Source organism: Histoplasma capsulatum, genomic scaffold (genome assembly GCF_000149585.1).
Source record: "Histoplasma capsulatum NAm1 scaffold_6 genomic scaffold, whole genome shotgun sequence".
In the NCBI taxonomy this organism is placed as follows: Eukaryota; Fungi; Ascomycota; class Eurotiomycetes; order Onygenales; family Ajellomycetaceae; genus Histoplasma; species Histoplasma mississippiense.
Window position 1 is genome coordinate 2,092,173 of NW_001813977.1, and position 19,951 is coordinate 2,112,123.

Here is a 19,951-nt window from a genome sequence, read left to right on the forward strand (position 1 = left end):
GCTCTAACTATCCATACATTTAAATCTGAGTATTTTCGATATTATAAATTCTTAGGTCGAAACTTACATTGAAAGTTGAGTGACTTGGACTGAAACTACATCCTTTGACAGGTCTGCCACACACTTCTAGAACAAAATGATTACAACCTGAGGGATTTCGATCCTTGCCAGTCATATTGGTGGCTATACATATGTAAGGGGAGGCTGCTCATTTGGCAATCTTACTATCTTAACTAATAAGAGACTGGCTTTTAGTATCTGCCAGTTCATAATCATTTGATTGATGTGCGCCTTGAACGATACGAAATTCTTATTCACATCGTATCTTATCAATGCAATATGATCTCTCAATGATGCCAAACTCCTTTTCTTTAGGGCAAACGGGTTCTGATGGATCTCTGACCGCAGCCCCATGGCATGTGTGTTCTGGTGTTGCCCTGGGTGACCACGGAATGCATGCTCTACAATTCCCGTAACAAGACGAACCAACCCATGATGACGGTGCTTATTGTCTTATATCAGTAAACCTAACGGTCCGAAGTGTCGTCTCCAATATTTTTTGACGCAACTCAAGACTTGGGACACGCCTGAGGACTTGGAGACATTTCGACAGGGAACTTCGGCATACCGAGATTGTGGCGAAGGAGAAAACGTTCACAATTAGCTCAGCGAATGAAAAAGCCCCTCCAAGGCCCACTCAGCAACAGGACGTCTTCCAATTTAACGCTACCTTGGGTGATTCCGAGGGGTCGACCGAACCGGTGAATGTCATTGAAGATGCCGAAAGGAGCGTCGTGGAAATCCCAAATCACTAAATATCCGCACCCGTGAGTCCATTGATACAGATACAGTTGGCGACATGCCCAGCCAAACAATTGGCGATAAGGCTTTGATGTTTCCAAAGCCGAAGACAACGCACACGAATATTGTTCCAATCAATGCTGTATATTGTGTTGTGGTCATACCTAGTTTTCGTGTATTTGCTTCCGTTGTTCCTGTTGTAGGTTTTAATGGTTTCTTGATCTTTCCGCCCCAGTCACAGCGCAGGAATAGTAGGAAACCGGGCGCTCCAGAGGCACATATCCAGACTGCACTCACTGATATACTCCACCAGGATGTTCACATATATTCGTGGGATACACCAAATACATCTACACCCTTTTCTAAAAGGAATATGGATAAATTCGTTGAGGCTATGAGGGCTATTATTGGTGTGCTAGTTATCGATATAATGCAGGCACTGCCAGTATTTTCCATTGTTGAAGGAACCTGCTCATTACTGCCAACACTGCGGAACAGCAAAATCAGATTTCGTAGCTGCCAAACTCCAGTGAGTGACGATAACAACACGTTGGATGCAGAATTTCCCTTCATGCTGGTGCCAGTTAATCCTGAGCACTGTCGTTCAAAAATTTATCGACCTCTCATGCACCGCCAAAAATCTGAATCCTACACCAGCAAATATCCTGCAGCTCTCAGTCTGTTGCAATTTTTTTTCAGATTCTTCTTCACCTGTGCCATAAACATGGAATATGATTCTCTATGATTCCTGCTTCAATGTCGTTGCTGAGGGCGGAATAATAGTTAACTTGCAAACGCGAAGCGGCCCTATATCCAAACTTCTTTTCCAGTCAGGATCAATTTCCAGTCTGCATATCTGTGACCTCTTACAACAATGGCAACTGCTTTGTTAGCAAGCAGTGGCTGACTATCAGAGCGGCTTGGCTGATGGTGGTTATAGAGCTTCTGATGACTCTTTTTTTGACCATACTCGCGGGCGTTAAGAACTCGGTGAGAATGATGAGGGCTGGTCATCCACTGCAATAGGGGCTCATATAAGTGATTGCCACTTCAATCCCAAACAGTCCCTGAAAAGCTTCTACTGATATGCATTTTTCATTTGTCCAGCGAGCCCTGTTGTCAATTACCGAAAGGCAATTGGCGACCACAAGCCAACAGCTGTTAAAACGTTCCAGCATATACCAAAGCAGCTGGCCATGCTCGATGATCCAGAACCACTAGAGTACTACTGTAAATTCTGGAAGCAAGCTTCCAGATGACCCATCACTTACAACAGCATCACGAGAGTATATTTGTCGACCCGGAGAACCGGCAGATCCTGAGGATAACTGAGTGGCAATCGATCCAAATCGCGCCCCTAAGCGACCATTGTTTGGATGGCTCTTAGGATACGAGGGTCTTGGTATCGGAGGTAACCTCGGACGCTCGGAAGTGCCAGGTGAGATCAAGGCTCTCGAAAGCGAAGAAAAAGTTGTTGTTTTAAAACGCTATATGGACGGAGCGGGTATGATTGCCTAGCGTAACCTCGTGCGCGACAGTAATTTAGCCTAATATAATGCTATCAATCTTCAACAGTCGGCAAGCAGTAATCTACTCCGTCTTTCCCGCCAGATATTTGAACTGGGCGAGGCCTATTTTTGTGCCTTTCTGCTGGATCTTCGGGCTGAGCGGGCAAATGCTGGCATTCCTCACTTCCCGCTGAAGTTCACAACAATGAAGACGATTGAGCAGCGACTAGGAGTCTCTGGCCGGAGAAAGGCGTAGTGGAGCATGAGAACTACGATGAAGCGAAATCAGCGCTTCTTTGGGTGAAGGCAGAATTCATCGCCGAGTACGGGTCTCATCTCGGCTAGGATACGGAGCAACTCTGGCCATTTTGGAAAAGAGAAAAAAAATGAATTTTCCGTGGTCATCCAAGACCTGCGGCGTTCTTATTTGGAAACGAAGCTATAGAGTACACTCATATAGCACTCAACTAGCAGCGGTAGTATGCATAGTATACATATTCGTCGGACAGCGTGAGCAACAGCAGGTGCCATTGCCATCACCTTTTTATGTTCAGTTTCTTGCGGTATTGTAGTGTGCTTTAGGGAAACTAGGATATTCCAATCACCCAACAAAGTCTGGTGAATCACATGATCTGGAAGGCCCGGGCATGACCACGTATTGACTACTGACTTCTACCTGCTGCGTCCAGTCTGCACGGGTGAATCTGCTTGCCTGGATAAATCCAAGTTGCCTTCTTACTCGTCGTCAGTCAAGTTAACTTTCGCTGGTTCTTCAAGAGTTCTTAAGGCTAGGGCTGGAGAGTTTTCCGCGCTTCCGTCGTCGTTTTCAACGGTTGGCTCCAACCCATTAAATCACTAATCTACAACCATCCGACACCTACAACCTTCCTCACCTCAACAACAACGACAACAACAACCTGCTACCGCTAAACATACATACCTGTACCTCATCCAAACGGGCTGTCTTCGCCTTAAAACATCCTTCCTCCATAGCATCCTTCTGTCGAAACCGTATACGCTGCGACACCCAATTCTACATAGCTATCTCACCCCCATCTTTCCCTCGCTTTCCTCAGTCGTCATACCTATCTCCTTTCCCATCAACCAAGCAGCCTGTTATCATGAATCCTGAGTGGTACGTTGTTTTCACCGTTGATTCTATCTCCACCCTTTCATTGCCCGTCATCGTCTATTTCTCGCTGCAAACTCCCTTCCCTCTCCGCTTGCTTGGCTGCTGTGTGCACCGCATGACTGGACCCGTGACGGCGAGGGACATGGCGATGGGTCACACGTTTCGACAGTGAGATGCATGCGGATAGAGAGTGTGGCCCGCATCACATCGGTATTCACCTTGGCTTCGGGTATCAGTGTCAACTCCTGCATTTGCTTTGGTTGAACTGTGTCTTGTTGGTCCGTTGCGATTTGCCTTTGCTCAGTTCAGCTCAGCTCAGGCCCGGCCAACAGTGTCCATCCCCCACTCTACCCATCTGCGATTTGACTCCTTTAGCCGTGATCCGTGGGAAACTAAAACCGAGAAGAATCATGGAAGGGGAGAACGCTGCTTTTTGCTAACTTTACCTGGTCTTGCAGAGTTTCTTTCTTTTTTTTTTTTTTATCTCGGTCTCCCTCGTTTTTTAATTCCCGTTATCCATCAACGCGATTCATCACGGTTTCCTTGAACTCCCCAACACCCCCGGATGATATGTTGAGAAGGGCCCTGCTTGTGGCCTGGTCGCATTCGCCTTCTTTTGTCTAGCCGATACGGTGCAAGGTGGTGTGAGGCTGTAGGCAGTTGTCCTATTCGTTAGAAGAGTATCAGTCTTCCGTCCGAGTCGTTGCTCCGGGATGATGGTCACGTCGGAGACTCTGTATTCAATTCCAGTTGCGGTTATACTCTGCTACCTCATATTGCATATCTTCACGCTTCCAATCCAATCCTGCCCCGCCCTATCTCACATCATTCAATCAGCTCGAAAATCCGTCATCATACAGGGTTGTAGGGAACAACAACTTAGCAAACCTCAAAGCAAAGTCAATACTATTACTAAACAAACCAAATTTACAATAGATACGATTACCTCTTCAAGCTACTCCTCATCGGCGACTCCGGTGTGGGCAAATCATGCTTGCTTTTGCGATTTGCGGATGATACTTACACGGAGAGTTATATTTCGACCATTGGTGTGGATTTTGTGAGTGTCTTTTTCTATTCATTTTTGATCCATTGGAGTCGTACTTGAACAAAGATAAACAAAAATGGTTAAAAGTGTCTTTACTTTCTTCCGGGATCTGGGTTATCTCATCGTCCGTGTCTTTAGGGGACTTTGTGGAGATAGATGAGAGGCTTATAACGGCCCATCCTTGGATATTGGAATGGAAATAATTTGGCGAGGTGGCAACTTATGCATAGTTGCTGATGATTCATTTTTTTCTCCCAACAGAAAATCCGAACAATCGAGCTGGATGGCAAGACAGTCAAACTTCAAATCGTATGCTTTAACAAATTTCTACTTCTATCTCCCCAGCTTTCCGTTCTCCCCCTCGTGATTCAACAATGCACTAAACCAGTCTCTTTTCCTCCTTGCCTTTTTATAGTGGGATACCGCCGGCCAGGAACGCTTTCGAACCATCACCTCTTCCTACTACCGCGGCGCACATGGCATCTGTGTTGTCTACGATGTGACCGATATGGATTCCTTCAACAATGTTAAGCAATGGCTGCAAGAGATCGACCGCTACGCGACTGAAGGTGTGAATAAGTTGCTTGTGGGCAATAAGAGTGATATGGAGGATAAGAAGGCGGTTGAGTATACCGTTGCTAAAGTGGGTTTTCTCGGAACTCTTTAAATTGCTTTGCAAGGTATTTTGTATGAATGCTTGCTAACACATTTGCTACCTTTCTCCATTAAAAAATAGGAATTCGCCGACAGTCTTGGAATCCCATTCCTCGAGACTTCTGCCAAGAGCGCGTCAAATGTCGAGCAAGCTTTCTTGACCATGGCTAGACAGATCAAGGAACGTATGGGCACGGCGACTGTCAACAACAAGCCTACTGTGCAGGTTGGGCAGGGGCAGGGCGTGCAATCTGGCTCTGCGGGCGGATGTTGCTAAAGCGTCTGTTTTAACCGGAGTTGGTGTTCGTACTGGAAATGGGAGGTGTGTGTGGGTGGCGGTATCTAGCGGTGATATCGGTCATGCGCTGATGGGATATATGGGATGAAATGATTGTGATATGCTATGAGATTCTATTTGTCTCTTTCCCCGCCTTCCCTGCATTGCCATTTACAGATCGCTGTCAAATTTCCCTACCTGGCATAAAGCTGGAACTGGAGCTGGAAAACGCCTTGTCCACCCTGGACCGAAGCGAACGAAAAGAGAATAGTGATATTTTCTGACTTTGTTACAAATACATAAACCAAGGGATTCGGAAATGATTTTTTTAAACCGGGATTTGCGGGTTTTTTTTGATTGTCATGTCGTCGAGCAAGCTGGCATTGGACCCCTTTTCCCTCACCGTTTCCACCTGCTGTTTGTTTATATCTCAGTCCTCCCCAACTTCGCTGTGCCAAAGATGTCCACTTCGCCCTCCCATTCCAGCTCGGATCCCCATCACCTACGCGTCTGCTAACACCGTTTTGACCATTCACTTCCCAGCCCCCCTCACGAGATTAACGATGCACGCCATCCCCATAAAAATCTTCAAAGTTCTTATTTGCCCTAACCCTATCTTCTACCGCTGCGCAATGCTAATCCTCCTCTTCTCCGCGTCGAGAGGATTGGCAGGGTCTTTTGTCCCATTGGCTGCCTGTTCTTGCGTCTATTTAACTTCTTCCCGTTCTTGTTCTTGTTTTCTGCTGTTGTGTTTGTTTTCCCTACTTCGATCTTCTTGTTAACTTAACCGAAATGCTTCTTTCCTCACTCTTCTCTCTCAGATGTTGTTGTCCTTTCGTGTTCTCCTGTTACTGTTGCTGTTTTACTGTTGCTGTTTAGGTCTTGCTCTTCTTTGAATCCCCTTCCCCCTTCCCCTTCCTTTCTTCTTTTCCTTTACCTCTTTTCAAGTCCACTTTACATGACTTATTATTGTCGATGTTCGTTAGAATGCTTACTTTATTTTATACTATTCATCTTTCTTCATTTACTTATTCCTCTTTATTCCGCCCTAATCTTACACCCCGGTATCCTCGCGTCTTATCCCAGGCACGGTGATGATCTTTTGTCACTCTACATTTTGTTTGTATTTTTGGTATTCTAATTATCTGTGTCAAAGAGGAGTCTATCAATAATCATTTTGACAAGTAACCTCATTTCTCCGTCTCAATTGAATAGACCTGGTTTGAGTGATCTTAAGGATTCATTGTGATAAATTCTTTGAGAGGGCAACGTCCTCTTTTTTCACTGATAACACAGACCGAGGAAGTTAGATAGCGTGTTGCAAATGTGAACACTTTCAAATGATCTCAGGAATCTCCTGTGCTGTTGCTCCACTCTCCTACTTTTCTTCTTCAATATATGTAAAACCAAAATAACCTTGAATTTCTTCTCTTTTACTTCTCTCTTCTGTACTAATTCTCAAACTCCCGACAAGTGGCATTTAAATAAAATCAGACGAGGTCATTGCATATAGATACTGCAGCTAACAGAGTGGAGGCGCATGAAGACAAGTATATCCAATAATACAAGGGTATCGGCATGTTATCCTTTTATGCTCTTATTATCATGTGGAAAAATGTGAAAATCCCCCTGCAATCAACCCTCCGTGTCAGTTGGTGAATACGAATACTAGTACTCGCCCTAAGCTTCCTCTACAATTGTAAACACACTGAACAACCCTGGAAAGAGGAAATCACATGCGATTTGTGGCATTTCCACACGCGTAAGGAAGCTTGACTTGTGTATAATTAGTTACAAGAGGCGGTCTGCCCTCCCTTTACATACAGCTTCTGATAATGAGAACTTGGGCAGAGAAACGATCTACTCAAGGATGCTCTCAAGAAGACAGAGGACACGCACTGGCGCAGATCAGAAGGGAGGGGATTCGGGGGCGGGAGAGCGTGCATTTATTACTTTCTGCCATCCTTCCCGTCGGTTCATTAGTTTTGGGCGATTGAATGTTTCTCCCAGCCGCCACGCGCTCGTCTGAGGTTCCAGCAGTTACAAAGCGTTGAAGTAGTTATCCCAAGATGAAACTTGCGTGAAACAACCCCCGATCCATCCAGCCTGGCGTTTTGCATAAAAAGTTATATATCTACCAACTGGCAAAAAAGAGCTATGTGGAAGCAGAAGGGAAAAAAAAGAAGAGGATGTGCTAGTAACTCACATAGATGATCTCTGCTGGAGTATATTATTTATCTTATGTATCGTGGTTTTTTATCTTGTCAGGGTTTCGATCTTTCAAGCCGAGGCACAAGCTCCAATCATCCGGCAAACCACAAGATGCATTCATGCAACGGGCCAGAATATCAGACTGAAACGGCCGCTGATATCTTTAAATATTTATCCACATATATCCGTCTTGTGTTTTTGAGTTCCGTATCGATATTTTCTTCCGCTCCCTAATTTCCTGTTTTATTAGCAGACTGCTTTCCCGTGTCAACGACACCGGGATACATTCTTCTCTTATATTATCCCGCCCCGCCATCTGAACTCCTTGAAACTATATCGTGAACATGTCCCAGCCGGTCCCGAGAGAGCAGCAAAAGGCGGTCGTAGCTGCCGCTGCAGCTCAACAAAGCGATAATATCGCTCATGCGCTCGCCGGCGCCGGAGGTGGCATTTTGTCCATGGTCTTAACGTGAGCCCCCTCTCTATCCATTATACTAACCGAAAATCCAAAGCGAAAAGCCTTACTTACACAAGATAAAACCCTGCAAAACAGCTACCCTCTCATTACCCTGTCCACTCGCGCCCAAGTAGAATCCAAACGCGCACAATCCTCCACCCTCGATGCCATCCGCCACCTAATCGCACGCGAGGGCTTCCGGGGTCTATATGCCGGTCTCGAATCCGCCCTCTTCGGCATCTCCGTCACCAATTTCGTCTACTACTACTGGTACGAGTGGACGCGCTCCGCCTTCGAGAAGGCCGCTGTCAAAGCCGGCCGGGCGTCCAAGAAGCTCACCACAGCCGAAGCGATGATTGCCGGCGCCATTGCAGGGAGTGCGACGGTGTTGCTCACCAATCCGATCTGGGTGGTGAATACGCGGATGACGGCGGGGAAGTCTGGGGACGAAAAGGATGGGCTTCCCGGGGGTGCTGGGGATGGGAAGTCGAGGTCGAGGTCGAGGTCAAAATCGACGCTGGCGACGTTTATGGAGCTCCTGCGCAAGGAAGGGCCGACGGCGCTATTCTCCGGCGTCCTCCCTGCGCTTATCCTGGTGATCAACCCGATCCTGCAATATACGTTCTTCGAGCAGTTGAAGAATGTCCTCGAGCGGCGGAGGCGGCGGATCACGCCCACCGATGCGTTCTACCTGGGCGCCCTGGGCAAGTTGCTTGCGACGACCGTTACGTATCCGTATATCACGGTGAAGAGCCGGATGCATGTTGCAGGGAAGGAGGAGAAGGAGGGCCAGAAGGCTAGTTTGAATGAGAGTATGATGCGTATCGTGAGGGAGGAAGGGTGGAGTGGGCTGTATAATGGTATGGCTTCTCTGGGCTTTCTGCTTTCAGTCCCAAGTTACTTTTATATTTTTGAATTATTTTACCTTGATGATACTAATAATTGCGGGGGTTTCTTAGGCATTGGACCCAAAGTCAGTCAGAGCGTTCTCACCGCCGCGTTCCTATTCGCTTTCAAGGATGTTCTATATGATAGCATGGTCTCCCTTCGCCGACGGAGCTTGCGGAAATGATGCCAATGGACGGATACTGGATTTCCGGCGTATAATAATCTATACATTTCAAGGCAAAGAGGCATTTTTCCCCCGTTCCTTTCTTTCTTTTTCTTTTTTCTTTTTTATTTTTTGTGATAACACCGGCGATTCCCCTCTTTTCCTTCTGTTGCATCTTCCATTCCCACCTGTTATACAAAATCAATCTGCCTTTTTTTTTTTTTTATTTTGGCAAGTCTATTGGCTGTTTCTTTTTACCTGCCATAATTTTTTGGGTCTTCTCTTTTCGTCGTCTTCTGTTTCATGTACACAGACTAGGACATGAACCATACAGGGAAAGAAATGAACATTGGTTTGAAAGGCAAAGTTGACCGTGGTTCCCAATCGGGTCCACTTCTCGCGAACCCTGGCACCACAATTCACTTATTCTCGCACCCCCTAACCACTAGTTACTTAATGTGACCCAGAGTGGCCCAGGGACCCTTTCGATTCACGTGATATCATCACGGCTACTAGAGCCACCCGCGTTATCCGACATCTCGTTGTCGTCAACTGGGTCTTTGTATTCAATACTTGATTTATTCAATTCTTCTTCGATTGACTCAAATGCCTCTGGTGCTATCACCCTTCTGTTGGTTGCAGGTGTTGGTAGACCTGCGTCCAGTCCTTCTTGTTGTGCCTCTGGTGTTTGAGGACTTCTTCTTCTACGTGTCGTCACGTAGTCCTTCGTTAAATCAGGCGTTCCACCCGATCTCAGATTAACCATCAGGTTCAAATCACTTAACAAGCCGTCTAGGCACGCTTTTAACGATGCGTGGAGACGTAGTTAGCACGTTATTTCGCAGCTTTTTCGTAGCTTATAAGGGCCTTAACCTGTAGGAGGATAACGTTCATTCATTATTACTAAACCATCTACGCGAGAGCAACACAATATGTTGGGGGGCACGTGATAGGGTAGCCGTAGTACCCCCTAACATTAAACGCCATCTTAGACACCTAAGTTTCTCCTAGATCGCTCTTTGTTTTGGCCGTCGCGTGCAGCCTGATGCGGTCGGATGCGCTTGCGGTGATCAAGAGGTACGTAATTTGTGTTTGGGATGATTCCTCTGTTCTCCTCTGGTATTCTTCTTCTTCCTGCGTTTGACCCATTTGGACTTTGCGGAGGGGGATACGTGAATGTTGCGCTTACATGCCACTGCGGTGTCCACGCGTTAATGGATGTTTGCTAACGGTTGGACTTGGATAGGCTCATTTCATCTCCCCTCTTGCGATAGCCGAGTCTCCTGCTCATAACCAGCCGTTATATTTTCTCAAGCGCTTTGCATTATCGACATCCTAGCAAGATCGTGTGTGATATTGCCACGGATTTTGCAAGCATAGGCGCTACGCACAGAGAATTGTCGTATTATTATCCGCCCAGACGAAGCATTGTACATATCTGGGGTCTATCCATCATTTTGTCCCCAGGGCGCAGTTGTATTGGACGGTTCGCGAGTCTGGATTACAAGCCACGTGCCAACCTCAGGGCTATATCTATATCATTTTACAATTTGCGCTCGCTATTACGATGTCAATAGCTTCTTACCAAGACCAAACAAAACCCTTCGTTTCATATTCTGTTGAACACGTCTTAAAGAGTCTCTCCTCTTCAATCGGACCTTGATTTGGTTACTATGACGTACTTTGCTCCTTATCCCCTTCCTTCATCAGCAGCCTGAAATTGCCAAGGAAGATGTCGCAACATGCCACCCCGGCGGACGGGGAGAAGTCCGTGGTAGGTATCCCAATTACTCTATTTTTGGTCTTTACACTCCAATCTTCCGCCCGGTCAGAGCGCTAATGCATATGTATTACACTGTTGTTCAGGGCCCCATGAAAGCTCGACGGGGAGGTATTAGCTTAGGTGGGAGGCAGAAGCTGTCCCGAAGTGAACTGCTCCGTCATTCCGGGACCATACGTTTCGCACCATACTCCGCCCATCACCGAAAAGTGCCTTCTATGGATACCTTTAATACCACTATACAACAAACATTGGAAGCTCCAGGTATGTGGAACGGCGTCTCAACAAATCAACCGAATGCGGATGCTCAATCAGAGCCTTTGAGAAATTTCTCTCCGGAGCCGGGTTTAGATAGTAAATTACTAGATGAAAAGGCGCAGTCGCTACTCGATCAGTTTCTTTGTACTAGCTCAACAAGATCTTTGAACAAGGTTGATTCTGGGATAAACCCGGAGCGAAGTTGTGTACACGTACAGCCATCTAATGGCTTGAAGCGGACTGCTGATGGACAATTTAAGAATTCTCTTCTCGGGGAAGATGTTCTTTCTCAAGGAAATGAATCCTGTGGCTCGAGAAGCGATTCGTCACTATCTCAAATTGCTCATTCAGGTTCAGATAAACGGCTTCTACAGAGACCCCACAATCATCAAACTTCCAGTATGGTGAATAATACCGTGACAACAACAACAACAACCACAACACCTACATCAAGAACATCAAGAACCCATTTTCATTCACAAGGGGGGAGTACTTCTCAGGATTTAACATCAATTTCACAAAATGATGTACAAATTCTCAAAGATAAACACAACACAATTGACCACTCCACTATTTCACATTCCTCTAACCCCGCTGGCATTTCCAATTCTCAAAATTACCCAACTGGCATAGCGACTACTTTCCCTTCTTCTGTCAATTCCTCACCTGTTGTTGTTCTCCCCCCTCCTTCCATCAGGGAGTTTGCTAAGCCTGACCTACCAGCAAGTTCGACTTTAGTATCTACGAAACATCGAGAGAAGTCGCCAAAGAAAAAACAAGGACCAAAGCTGAAAACAAAAGCCCTTACGATGTCTCAGTCTGACTCTGGTTCAAGTTATGTCCCATCGGATGCAGCCAGTTCTACTATTGAACGACGTACTCGGCGAAATCGTAGCGGCCCCGCAAATTACTATGCCAAGGTTCGAGGGTTCCCCGGCTACGAGTCAGGCAAAGACGAAGAGGATATGGAAGAACAGGCGAACCCCGAGGATTTCAGCACCCCACGGGATGACGCCGCCCACCGAACTACACATGAACTGCTCAACCCAGTTCCTGAGCCTACCGTTCCATTGATTCGCTCAATATATTGCTCGTCTTATCTTCAGGTTCTACAGGAACCTTTGCCTGCCCCAGTTGATGAATTATTCGAGGAATATGCGCCGTACTCTTCGCAACATGATAGAACTGGGTTTGGAGAGAGGTGCGCGGGTGAGAATCTTGAAAAGGATGACCCCGAGGGACGAGTGATACATGCAGACTTTGATCAAAGCGAAATGGAGGCGTTATTCTACGTTATGACGAGGAACCTTTCAACCGAATCAGATATCGCTTTGCCGGATCTGCTGATACAAACCACTCGGAAATTTTATCCTCACCGCGAGCAACAAAAAGCCCTTGCGCAAAAAATTTCATACCTAAACGCTCTTCGCAAGTGCTTACTCAAGATCACAAATGACCCAGTCTCATTCCTGCTCCATCACCGTAACGAACGAAGTTCTTGGAGGGAAGGCGATAACAAAACTCCGCAGCGTGGGACAATACGGCAAATATTATTCTATATTCATATAGTCCTCGGTTTACCGCAGCCGCCAAACCGTGTCTATCATCTTCACGATATCCTACAGAGTTTACGTCAAATCAATAAGGACGACTTTCAATATTTACTCTCGGTCATAAACTGTTTCAAACACCGCAGGAGACGGCATGTCTGTGCCCTTCTTTCTGACGCTGCAGATGGGCTGCTTTCCTCCGCGCCATATCTTTTACGAGCGATCTCATCCCATGCGTTTTACTCATCCCCCGACTTCGAGTGTATGAAACCTTCCGCCTTACTCCGGGAACGTGAATTGGGTCAAAAGGCGTATCGGCGAAAAACCCCTATTTACCATAACATCCAATCGAGGAAAAGCTTGGAACTCTGGAAGGAATGGAAAGGCGCATCGAATGATGTAATGGTCCTCGCTTGGTCCTCGGACGGAACCCGATTTGCTGCTGGTGCCGCTGCCCAGTCTGATGAACATAATATGATTTACAATCGGAACAATAATCTTCTTCTCGGGGACCTAACTTGCAATTCCCTGAAAGAGTTGCCCGATCACCGTGTCCGTCGACCTATACCAAACAACGTCACGGATCCCAACCTGTATATGACTGTCAGTGCGGTCAGTTGGCGCGGGGAGACTCTTTACACCGCTAGTTACGATAACACAGTTAAGATATGGGACGTCTCTACACACACTGGTGCTAAATGTGTTAATACCCTTCCACACCGTGGAAGGGTGATGGTTATGGCCGTATCTAATTCCGGATCCATTGCAACAGGATGTGACTCCGCTCCTCACATCAAACTCTGGACAAAGACAAGTGGCCATGGCTATATACCGGACGTTCTAATCTGCAATCCAACGAGAAACGTTCCAATGATACCTTCTTCTCTAGCTTGGGGCACACAGTCAGCGGATAATATTCTTGTAGCTGGTCTCGCTGCTCGCGAGGATGAAAAGTTTCGAAACGGTCATCTTGCTGTCTGGCAGATGGGAGAATCGACTGTCTCTCCCCTGGTAGTGTCGCCTAATTCCCAGAACGTGTTCGATGTGGCGTGGCATCCGACGGCTCGTATATTTGCAACTGGCAGCACCGTCGAGTCCTCACCTATTGCCGTAGGTCGCGCGAAAACCATTCGCTCTCTTGTCCGTGTCTATGACCCTTTTAGACCCAAGGCCACTTGGGGAGCTCACATTACTTATGAATGCCCAGCTCTGGATATCAATGACGTCACATTTTGCCCTGCCGATAGCAATTACATTACCGCTAGCTGCACTGATGGGGTTACATACGTGTGGGATTATCGCAGCCCCGGCCGGATCCTTCACAGACTTGCCCATGGCGCGCCCATTTCCGAACTGGATTCAAATGTTTCTCGAGAACAACATGATACCGGGGTGCGATTAGCCTTGTGGAAAAATAATTGGGTTGACCAGTTTTACACTGGAGGGTCAGACGGAGTCCTCAAAAAATGGAATATCCTCAGAGCGCCGGAAGATGTCCTTGTTGAAAATACCGCATACTTTGACCAGGGAATCATGTCCGGTGCATTCTCCCCTGACTTCACTAATCTGCTCATTGGGGATAGCTGTGGTAGTATCCATGTTCTATCTAGCGCCCCATTTTCTCACGGAGGTATCAACATGGCTTACGAACCTGCTAGCAAGGAGAGAAATTTGGAGGATGATGGCGATGACAAATTAGGCATCAAAACTGCCAAAGAGCTCTTATCATCTGGAAAACTGCGCCGTCATCCTGTATTCGGTGTTGGCCAGGGTCCGCGCTATGACGGCCCATATGCTTCATGGGCAAGACAAGAGGGAACTCCGAAAGAAGCGCTCGCACGTACACCCTTGCTGCCGGAAATCCAAGCCACGCAGCTGGACGGCTCGCTTAGTTTGCGACATCAGCTTGAGAGGAAAGATAAAAAGCAGCTGGACTTGCGAATACAGGGAGCAATTGCTCAAAACCAGCAGCGCGGGAGAAATAAGCGGAAGGGGAGTCATGATATGAGCCAACCTTCCATTGTTTCGTCTTCCACCACCTCCCTTTCCTCTCCCTTCTCCCCTTCGTCCCTCCCGTCGCGGGTCTCCTCATTCTCCCCCTCCATCTTTGTTTCTCACAACCATTCCGAAATGGCCCATCAGCACATCATCAGCCTTCTTTCATCAGATGACGAGTCTGAACCTTCTTCTGCCCGGCATTCTTCCTCGACTCAGATCAAGTCTGAGTTCTCGTTACCAACGACGTTGGATTCGCCCACTTGTATTGATCTTACAGGGGACTCAGAGGATGAAACACAGTTCCTGCCGCCGCCGCCGCCGCCGCAGCAGGACGAACCGGCTGGAGTTCTAAGTTCGATTGATGAGAATGTTGACTGGCCTAGCGACCAGTCGGAGGACGATTACTGGTGGCCGCGCAATCGTGATGTTGATCCTAATCTTCGGCGGGACGGGGCTTGAAGAGGAATGCAGAATCGTTGGTGCACTTTCGTATATATTATCGGCTCTATTCATTGAAATTTAGAGAGTAGCATACTTTCTTTGTTATCTTCTCTTGCCATGAAGTTCATTTGATCAAATATTGATATTTTCCATACATCTAGTTCTTCGTTTTGCATTTTTATATAAACTTACGTTTTGGTTTGCATGACTCTTTTTGTTCTTACGGATAGCACGTATATTCTATACTAAATTGAGAGGAAAATTGTCCGGGGAGGATCCTGATCATACATGTCAGTAATTTTCAAATCATATCTACTCTCCGCCAACTCCCCCCCCCTCTTTCCCCCAATACAAGCGGAACCATCACAAACGGTGAACTGGCCATGCTGGCCAACCCTTTCCAACACTCCGCACTCATTCAAGATGGGGAACGCCATCTCCAAGGCCAGAACCTCCCCTCCCGTAAGACCGGGTTCGAAGCTTCTCGGGTTGACTCGTGGCACTTTCCACTCACTCACTTCACTCACTCACTCCCGCCCTCCCTCAGGCTATGAAGCAGGAAAGCCAGCGGAAAGCAAGCGGAAAGCAAGCAAGACAACACCGGCCATTGTCTTCCCCTTTCTCTATCCCGAAGCGAGATAAAGCTCGTTGGCTGTGCCAGAGCGACGCTGTCGTCAATTGACAGCCAAGTTTTGAAAGGAACTAGAAAGCCAAGCCAAAAAGCCAAAAAACAAAGGCGGGGGGGGGGGGGAAGAAGAGAAAAAACTTTTTTGTTTTCCTCATTTTTCACTGCAATATCCAGCCCGCGTCTCTTTTTCTGAGAGTTTTTTTCTTTTTTTCTTCTCTCTTTGCTTCGGTTTATAAAATATACCGAAGCAAAATTTCCAAACGCAATAGGAGAGTAGGTTGCCTCTCAACCTCAAGAGAATATAATAATAAAACAAATGGAAGAAGAGAGAAAAGGATAAAAGAAGATTGCGTTGATATGTACTCCGCATTCATGTTGATGACGATGACGATGACAGAAGAAATTGGCTGGTCTCTACTTCATCTCTTTTTCTTTTGCTTCCGTTCTTGTTTTCTAATCTACATACAACACACACACACACACACACAGTAGAAAAAAGGAAAGGGGTTGGGGGCACAAGAGACAAAAAATACCAAAAGCTAGAGGAGCAGGAGAATGTGGGGAAATGAGGAAAAAAGTTTTTTAAAATATTATATCACATGACAATTATACAAAAATCTATGACATCTGAAGCTCAGCCAGGATCTTCTCTCCCTTCGCTCGCGCGGACTCGAAGTCACCAACCATATAGAAGGCAGCTGTAGAAGAAAAAAGTATGTTGTTAGCAAAAATATCATTTTTCAGATAAACCAAATGGAAAATAAAGGAAATAAATAATTGATTTCAAGGGGAAAGAAACAAACATACCCTCAGGAAGGTCATCACCCTCTCCATTGATGATAGCCTTGAACGAACGAATAGTATCCTTCAGATCGACAAGCTTGCCCTCAATACCCGTGAACACCTGAGCGACAGTGAACGGCTGCGAGAGGAACCTCTGCAGCTTTCGCGCACGCTCGACAGTCAGCTTGTCAGCTTCGGACAACTCGTCCATACCAAGAATGGCAATGATATCCTGCAGCGACTTGTACTCCTGTAACATCTGTTGTACGCGCGTGGCAACGTTGTAGTGCTCCTCACCAACGATACGCGGGTCCAACATGCGGGACTTGGAGTCAAGAGGGTCGACGGCAGGGTAGATACCCAGTTCGGAAATGCCACGGGACAAGACGGTGGTGGCGTCAAGATGGGCGAAGGTGGTGGCAGGCGCGGGGTCAGTCAAGTCGTCTGCGGGCACGTAAACGGCTTGCACAGAGGTGATGGAGCCCTTGGTGGTAGTGGTGATACGTTCCTGCATACCACCCATGTCCACGGCGAGGGTGGGTTGGTAACCGACGGCGGAGGGGATACGGCCAAGCAGGGCAGACACTTCGGAACCGGCCTGAGTGAAGCGGAAAATGTTGTCGATGAAGAGAAGCACTAAACCCGAGCGTGAGTGAAGCTCTGAGTTGATTTGCTACAGTTGGATACTTATACATACCGTCTTGGCCTTCCTCGTCACGGAAGTATTCGGCAACAGTCAGACCAGTGAGGGCAACACGGGCACGGGCTCCGGGAGGCTCGTTCATCTGACCGAAAACGAGGGCGACCTTGGACTCGCCATCGAGCTGGATAACACGGGTTTCCTGCATTTCGTGGTACAAGTCATTTCCTTCACGGGTCCGCTCGCCGACACCGGTGAACACGGAGTAACCACCGTGGGCTTTGGCAATGTTGTTCTACACGAATTATTAGAAAAAATGACCGCTCCCAAAAAATTTTGTTTCTTTCTCCATTAATCGTGTGTGGGGGGAGGAACTTACGATCAATTCTTGAATGAAGACAGTTTTTCCGACACCGGCACCTCCGAAGAGACCAATCTTTCCACCACGAGCGTAAGGAGCGAGGAGGTCGACGACCTTGATACCAGTGACAAGGACCTCAGCGGAGGTGGCCTGTTCGACGTACTCTGGGGCTTCAGCGTGGATTGGGGCCTTCATTGTGTGCTTGATGGGCCCTCGCTCATCAATGGGGTCACCAGTGACGTTCATGATACGGCCAAGGGTGCCCGGGCCGACGGGAATCATAATGGGGGCACCAGTGTCGGTAACAGGGGCACCACGGACGAGACCCTCGGTACCTGAATCCACGAGTGAGATCTCTGTACTGTTTTTTAACACGGGGGTCAAAGGCTGAAGGGAGAACCTACCGTCCATAGCAATTGTTCGGACAACATTCTCTCCCAAATGTTGCTGTACCGTGTTATCAGCAATGAACAATTGACAGGCTAAGGGGGGGGGAAAAACAAGGCAAGAAAAATATGCAAGGAAGGGGGAAAAACACATACCGCAACCTCAAGAACGAGTTTCTGACCACCATTGGTAGTCTCCAAGGCATTGAGAATGGAGGGAAGTTGGTCACCATCAAATTTTACTGCAATCGATCGCAACAATTCGTCAGCAGCTTCTCTGAAACGATCGAACCATCACGGTCGTAATCAGGAAAATACACAAGCCAGAAGCCATTGACCTCCATATACGATGCGACACATCACTCCTGAGATGTAAGATAGCGTTGCAGGGCCCATTGGAGGCAGATTTAAGTTATGGGCGTGATAAAAAGAAATAGAACGTGTCTAGTTCCAACAAAAAAGCAGCAGCAAACAACAATCAACAGACAAAAAACATACCGTCGACAACGGCACCAATGACCTGATGGATCTTGCCAGACTGAGCGGTGTTAGTAGAGGCATATCTCGCGGCCAGAGCGCGCAGGGCCGTGTTCTTGAAGGGCTGTGCGAGTCTGGAGGTTGGGAGGGAGGTGGCAGGCCGCGCCAAAACAGCAGACCTGGCGAAGGTCCGGGCAACACCGCTGTGGGCAATTGGTTAGCAGGGGCCGATTGAGCAGAGACAGGCGAGGGCATTGGGGCTGGGCTACCTCTTGAACATGATGGGCGTGGATGGTGGAGGAGTGGAGGAGTGGAGGAGTCGGGAGAATGGCAGCGAGAAGGGCGAGGAAGAAGAGTTGAGGTTGGCGAAGTGCGAGACGAGGATTCTGAAAAGGGCAAGGCGCCAAGGCCACGCATCGGGTTAGCGCGGGTGGGCTTGGGGGCGGCGTATGTGTATTGACAGGTATTGTTACCGCAGTTACGAGCGGTACCCACCGCGGGTTGACAGCCAGGAATGCCGTATGGGAGTGTAAGGGGACATTAAATTACAGCACCATACGCACCATCCCTCCCGAAGCCAACAAAGATTACATAACTTACCACGAAAACAGCTCTGAGTTCTAACTTCACCACTTCCTGAGACACTAAGTCACATGATATAGTTGATTTCTAAAGCACCAATTAGCTTAGAAAAGCTTCAATTTCATACAGTCAGATTCATTCAGCAGTTATGAGTGCAAGTTATCTCATTTTAACAGCTTCAGCTGTTAAAATTATAAATTGAATCAGTGATGTGCTGTCAATCTGTACAATATCTCTCATGCAAATTTAAATTGTTATATCACCATTTGTATAAACAAAACAGCTGCAAATATACAATGATGAAATGTGAAAGGTGATGACAGTGTGAAGAGTGAATAATGAAAGATAGTAGATAGTGTAGTGAATGATAATAATAGTAGTAATTATAGTAATAATAATAGTAGTAGTTATAGCTAATCATTAAGAAGGAAAAGAAAGAGAAAAGAAGATATGCAAAATATATACATTCATACATACATTCATATATATATACATTTAAAAATAGTGATAGTGAGAACATAATAGAAAGAGGTAAGAATAAACAATATAATATAATAAGAAAATAATAAATGAGTATATTACATGAAAATTTCAACTCTTTGAAAAAGCTGCTTTTGTGAAATTGTAATGCACTTGTTTATTATTTCCTTATTATTATATTATCTTTGTTTATATCTTTGTCTATTCTTACCTCTTTCTATTATACTCTCGCTACCGCTATTTCTATATGTATATATATATGAATGTATGTATTTCACACATCTTCTTTTTCTTTCTTTTCCTCTTTAGCGATTAACTACAACTACAACTACAACTACACTACTACTATAATTATTATTATTATCTTCCACTACACTATATACTATCTTCTATTATTCACTCTTCATACTGTCATCACCTCTCACAGAAATAGATCTTGTCTATGAAT

The 19,951-nt window shown here is 46.6% G+C and overlaps 5 protein-coding genes across 5 annotated transcripts; 4 read left to right on the forward strand and 1 right to left on the reverse strand.

Moving 5' to 3' along the window:
- Nucleotides 1–777: 777 nt before the first annotated feature.
- On the forward strand, nucleotides 778–2,565 carry HCAG_06940 (predicted protein; the record flags this gene model as incomplete). The annotated part of the gene is made up of 5 exons (XM_001539285.1): nucleotides 778–827; nucleotides 1,318–1,478; nucleotides 1,742–1,791; nucleotides 2,189–2,239; nucleotides 2,377–2,565. The coding sequence occupies 5 exons, from the start codon at nucleotides 778–780 to the stop codon at nucleotides 2,563–2,565; spliced, it is 501 nt and encodes a 166-aa protein (XP_001539335.1).
- Nucleotides 2,566–4,157: 1,592 nt separating this feature from the next.
- HCAG_06941 (GTP-binding protein ypt1) lies at nucleotides 4,158–5,420 on the forward strand (the record flags this gene model as incomplete). Its single annotated transcript, XM_001539286.1, has 5 exons — nucleotides 4,158–4,177; nucleotides 4,378–4,501; nucleotides 4,751–4,798; nucleotides 4,905–5,132; nucleotides 5,226–5,420. The coding sequence occupies 5 exons, from the start codon at nucleotides 4,158–4,160 to the stop codon at nucleotides 5,418–5,420; spliced, it is 615 nt and encodes a 204-aa protein (XP_001539336.1).
- Nucleotides 5,421–7,975: 2,555 nt separating this feature from the next.
- On the forward strand, nucleotides 7,976–9,160 carry HCAG_06942 (conserved hypothetical protein; the record flags this gene model as incomplete). Its single annotated transcript, XM_001539287.1, has 3 exons — nucleotides 7,976–8,100; nucleotides 8,185–8,948; nucleotides 9,048–9,160. 3 exons carry the CDS (start codon nucleotides 7,976–7,978, stop codon nucleotides 9,158–9,160), a joined length of 1,002 nt encoding a protein of 333 aa, XP_001539337.1.
- A 1,711-nt stretch (nucleotides 9,161–10,871) lies between these two features.
- HCAG_06943 (predicted protein) lies at nucleotides 10,872–15,184 on the forward strand (the record flags this gene model as incomplete). Its single annotated transcript, XM_001539288.1, has 4 exons — nucleotides 10,872–10,913; nucleotides 11,006–11,183; nucleotides 11,552–11,576; nucleotides 11,875–15,184. The coding sequence occupies 4 exons, from the start codon at nucleotides 10,872–10,874 to the stop codon at nucleotides 15,182–15,184; spliced, it is 3,555 nt and encodes a 1,184-aa protein (XP_001539338.1).
- Nucleotides 15,185–16,412: 1,228 nt separating this feature from the next.
- Nucleotides 16,413–18,721, reverse strand: HCAG_06944 (ATP synthase beta chain, mitochondrial precursor; the record flags this gene model as incomplete). Its single annotated transcript, XM_001539289.1, has 8 exons — nucleotides 16,413–16,492; nucleotides 16,602–17,213; nucleotides 17,275–17,512; nucleotides 17,597–17,913; nucleotides 17,983–18,025; nucleotides 18,121–18,206; nucleotides 18,463–18,644; nucleotides 18,711–18,721. The coding sequence occupies 8 exons, from the start codon at nucleotides 18,719–18,721 to the stop codon at nucleotides 16,413–16,415; spliced, it is 1,569 nt and encodes a 522-aa protein (XP_001539339.1).
- Between the last annotated feature and the right edge of the window lie 1,230 nt (nucleotides 18,722–19,951).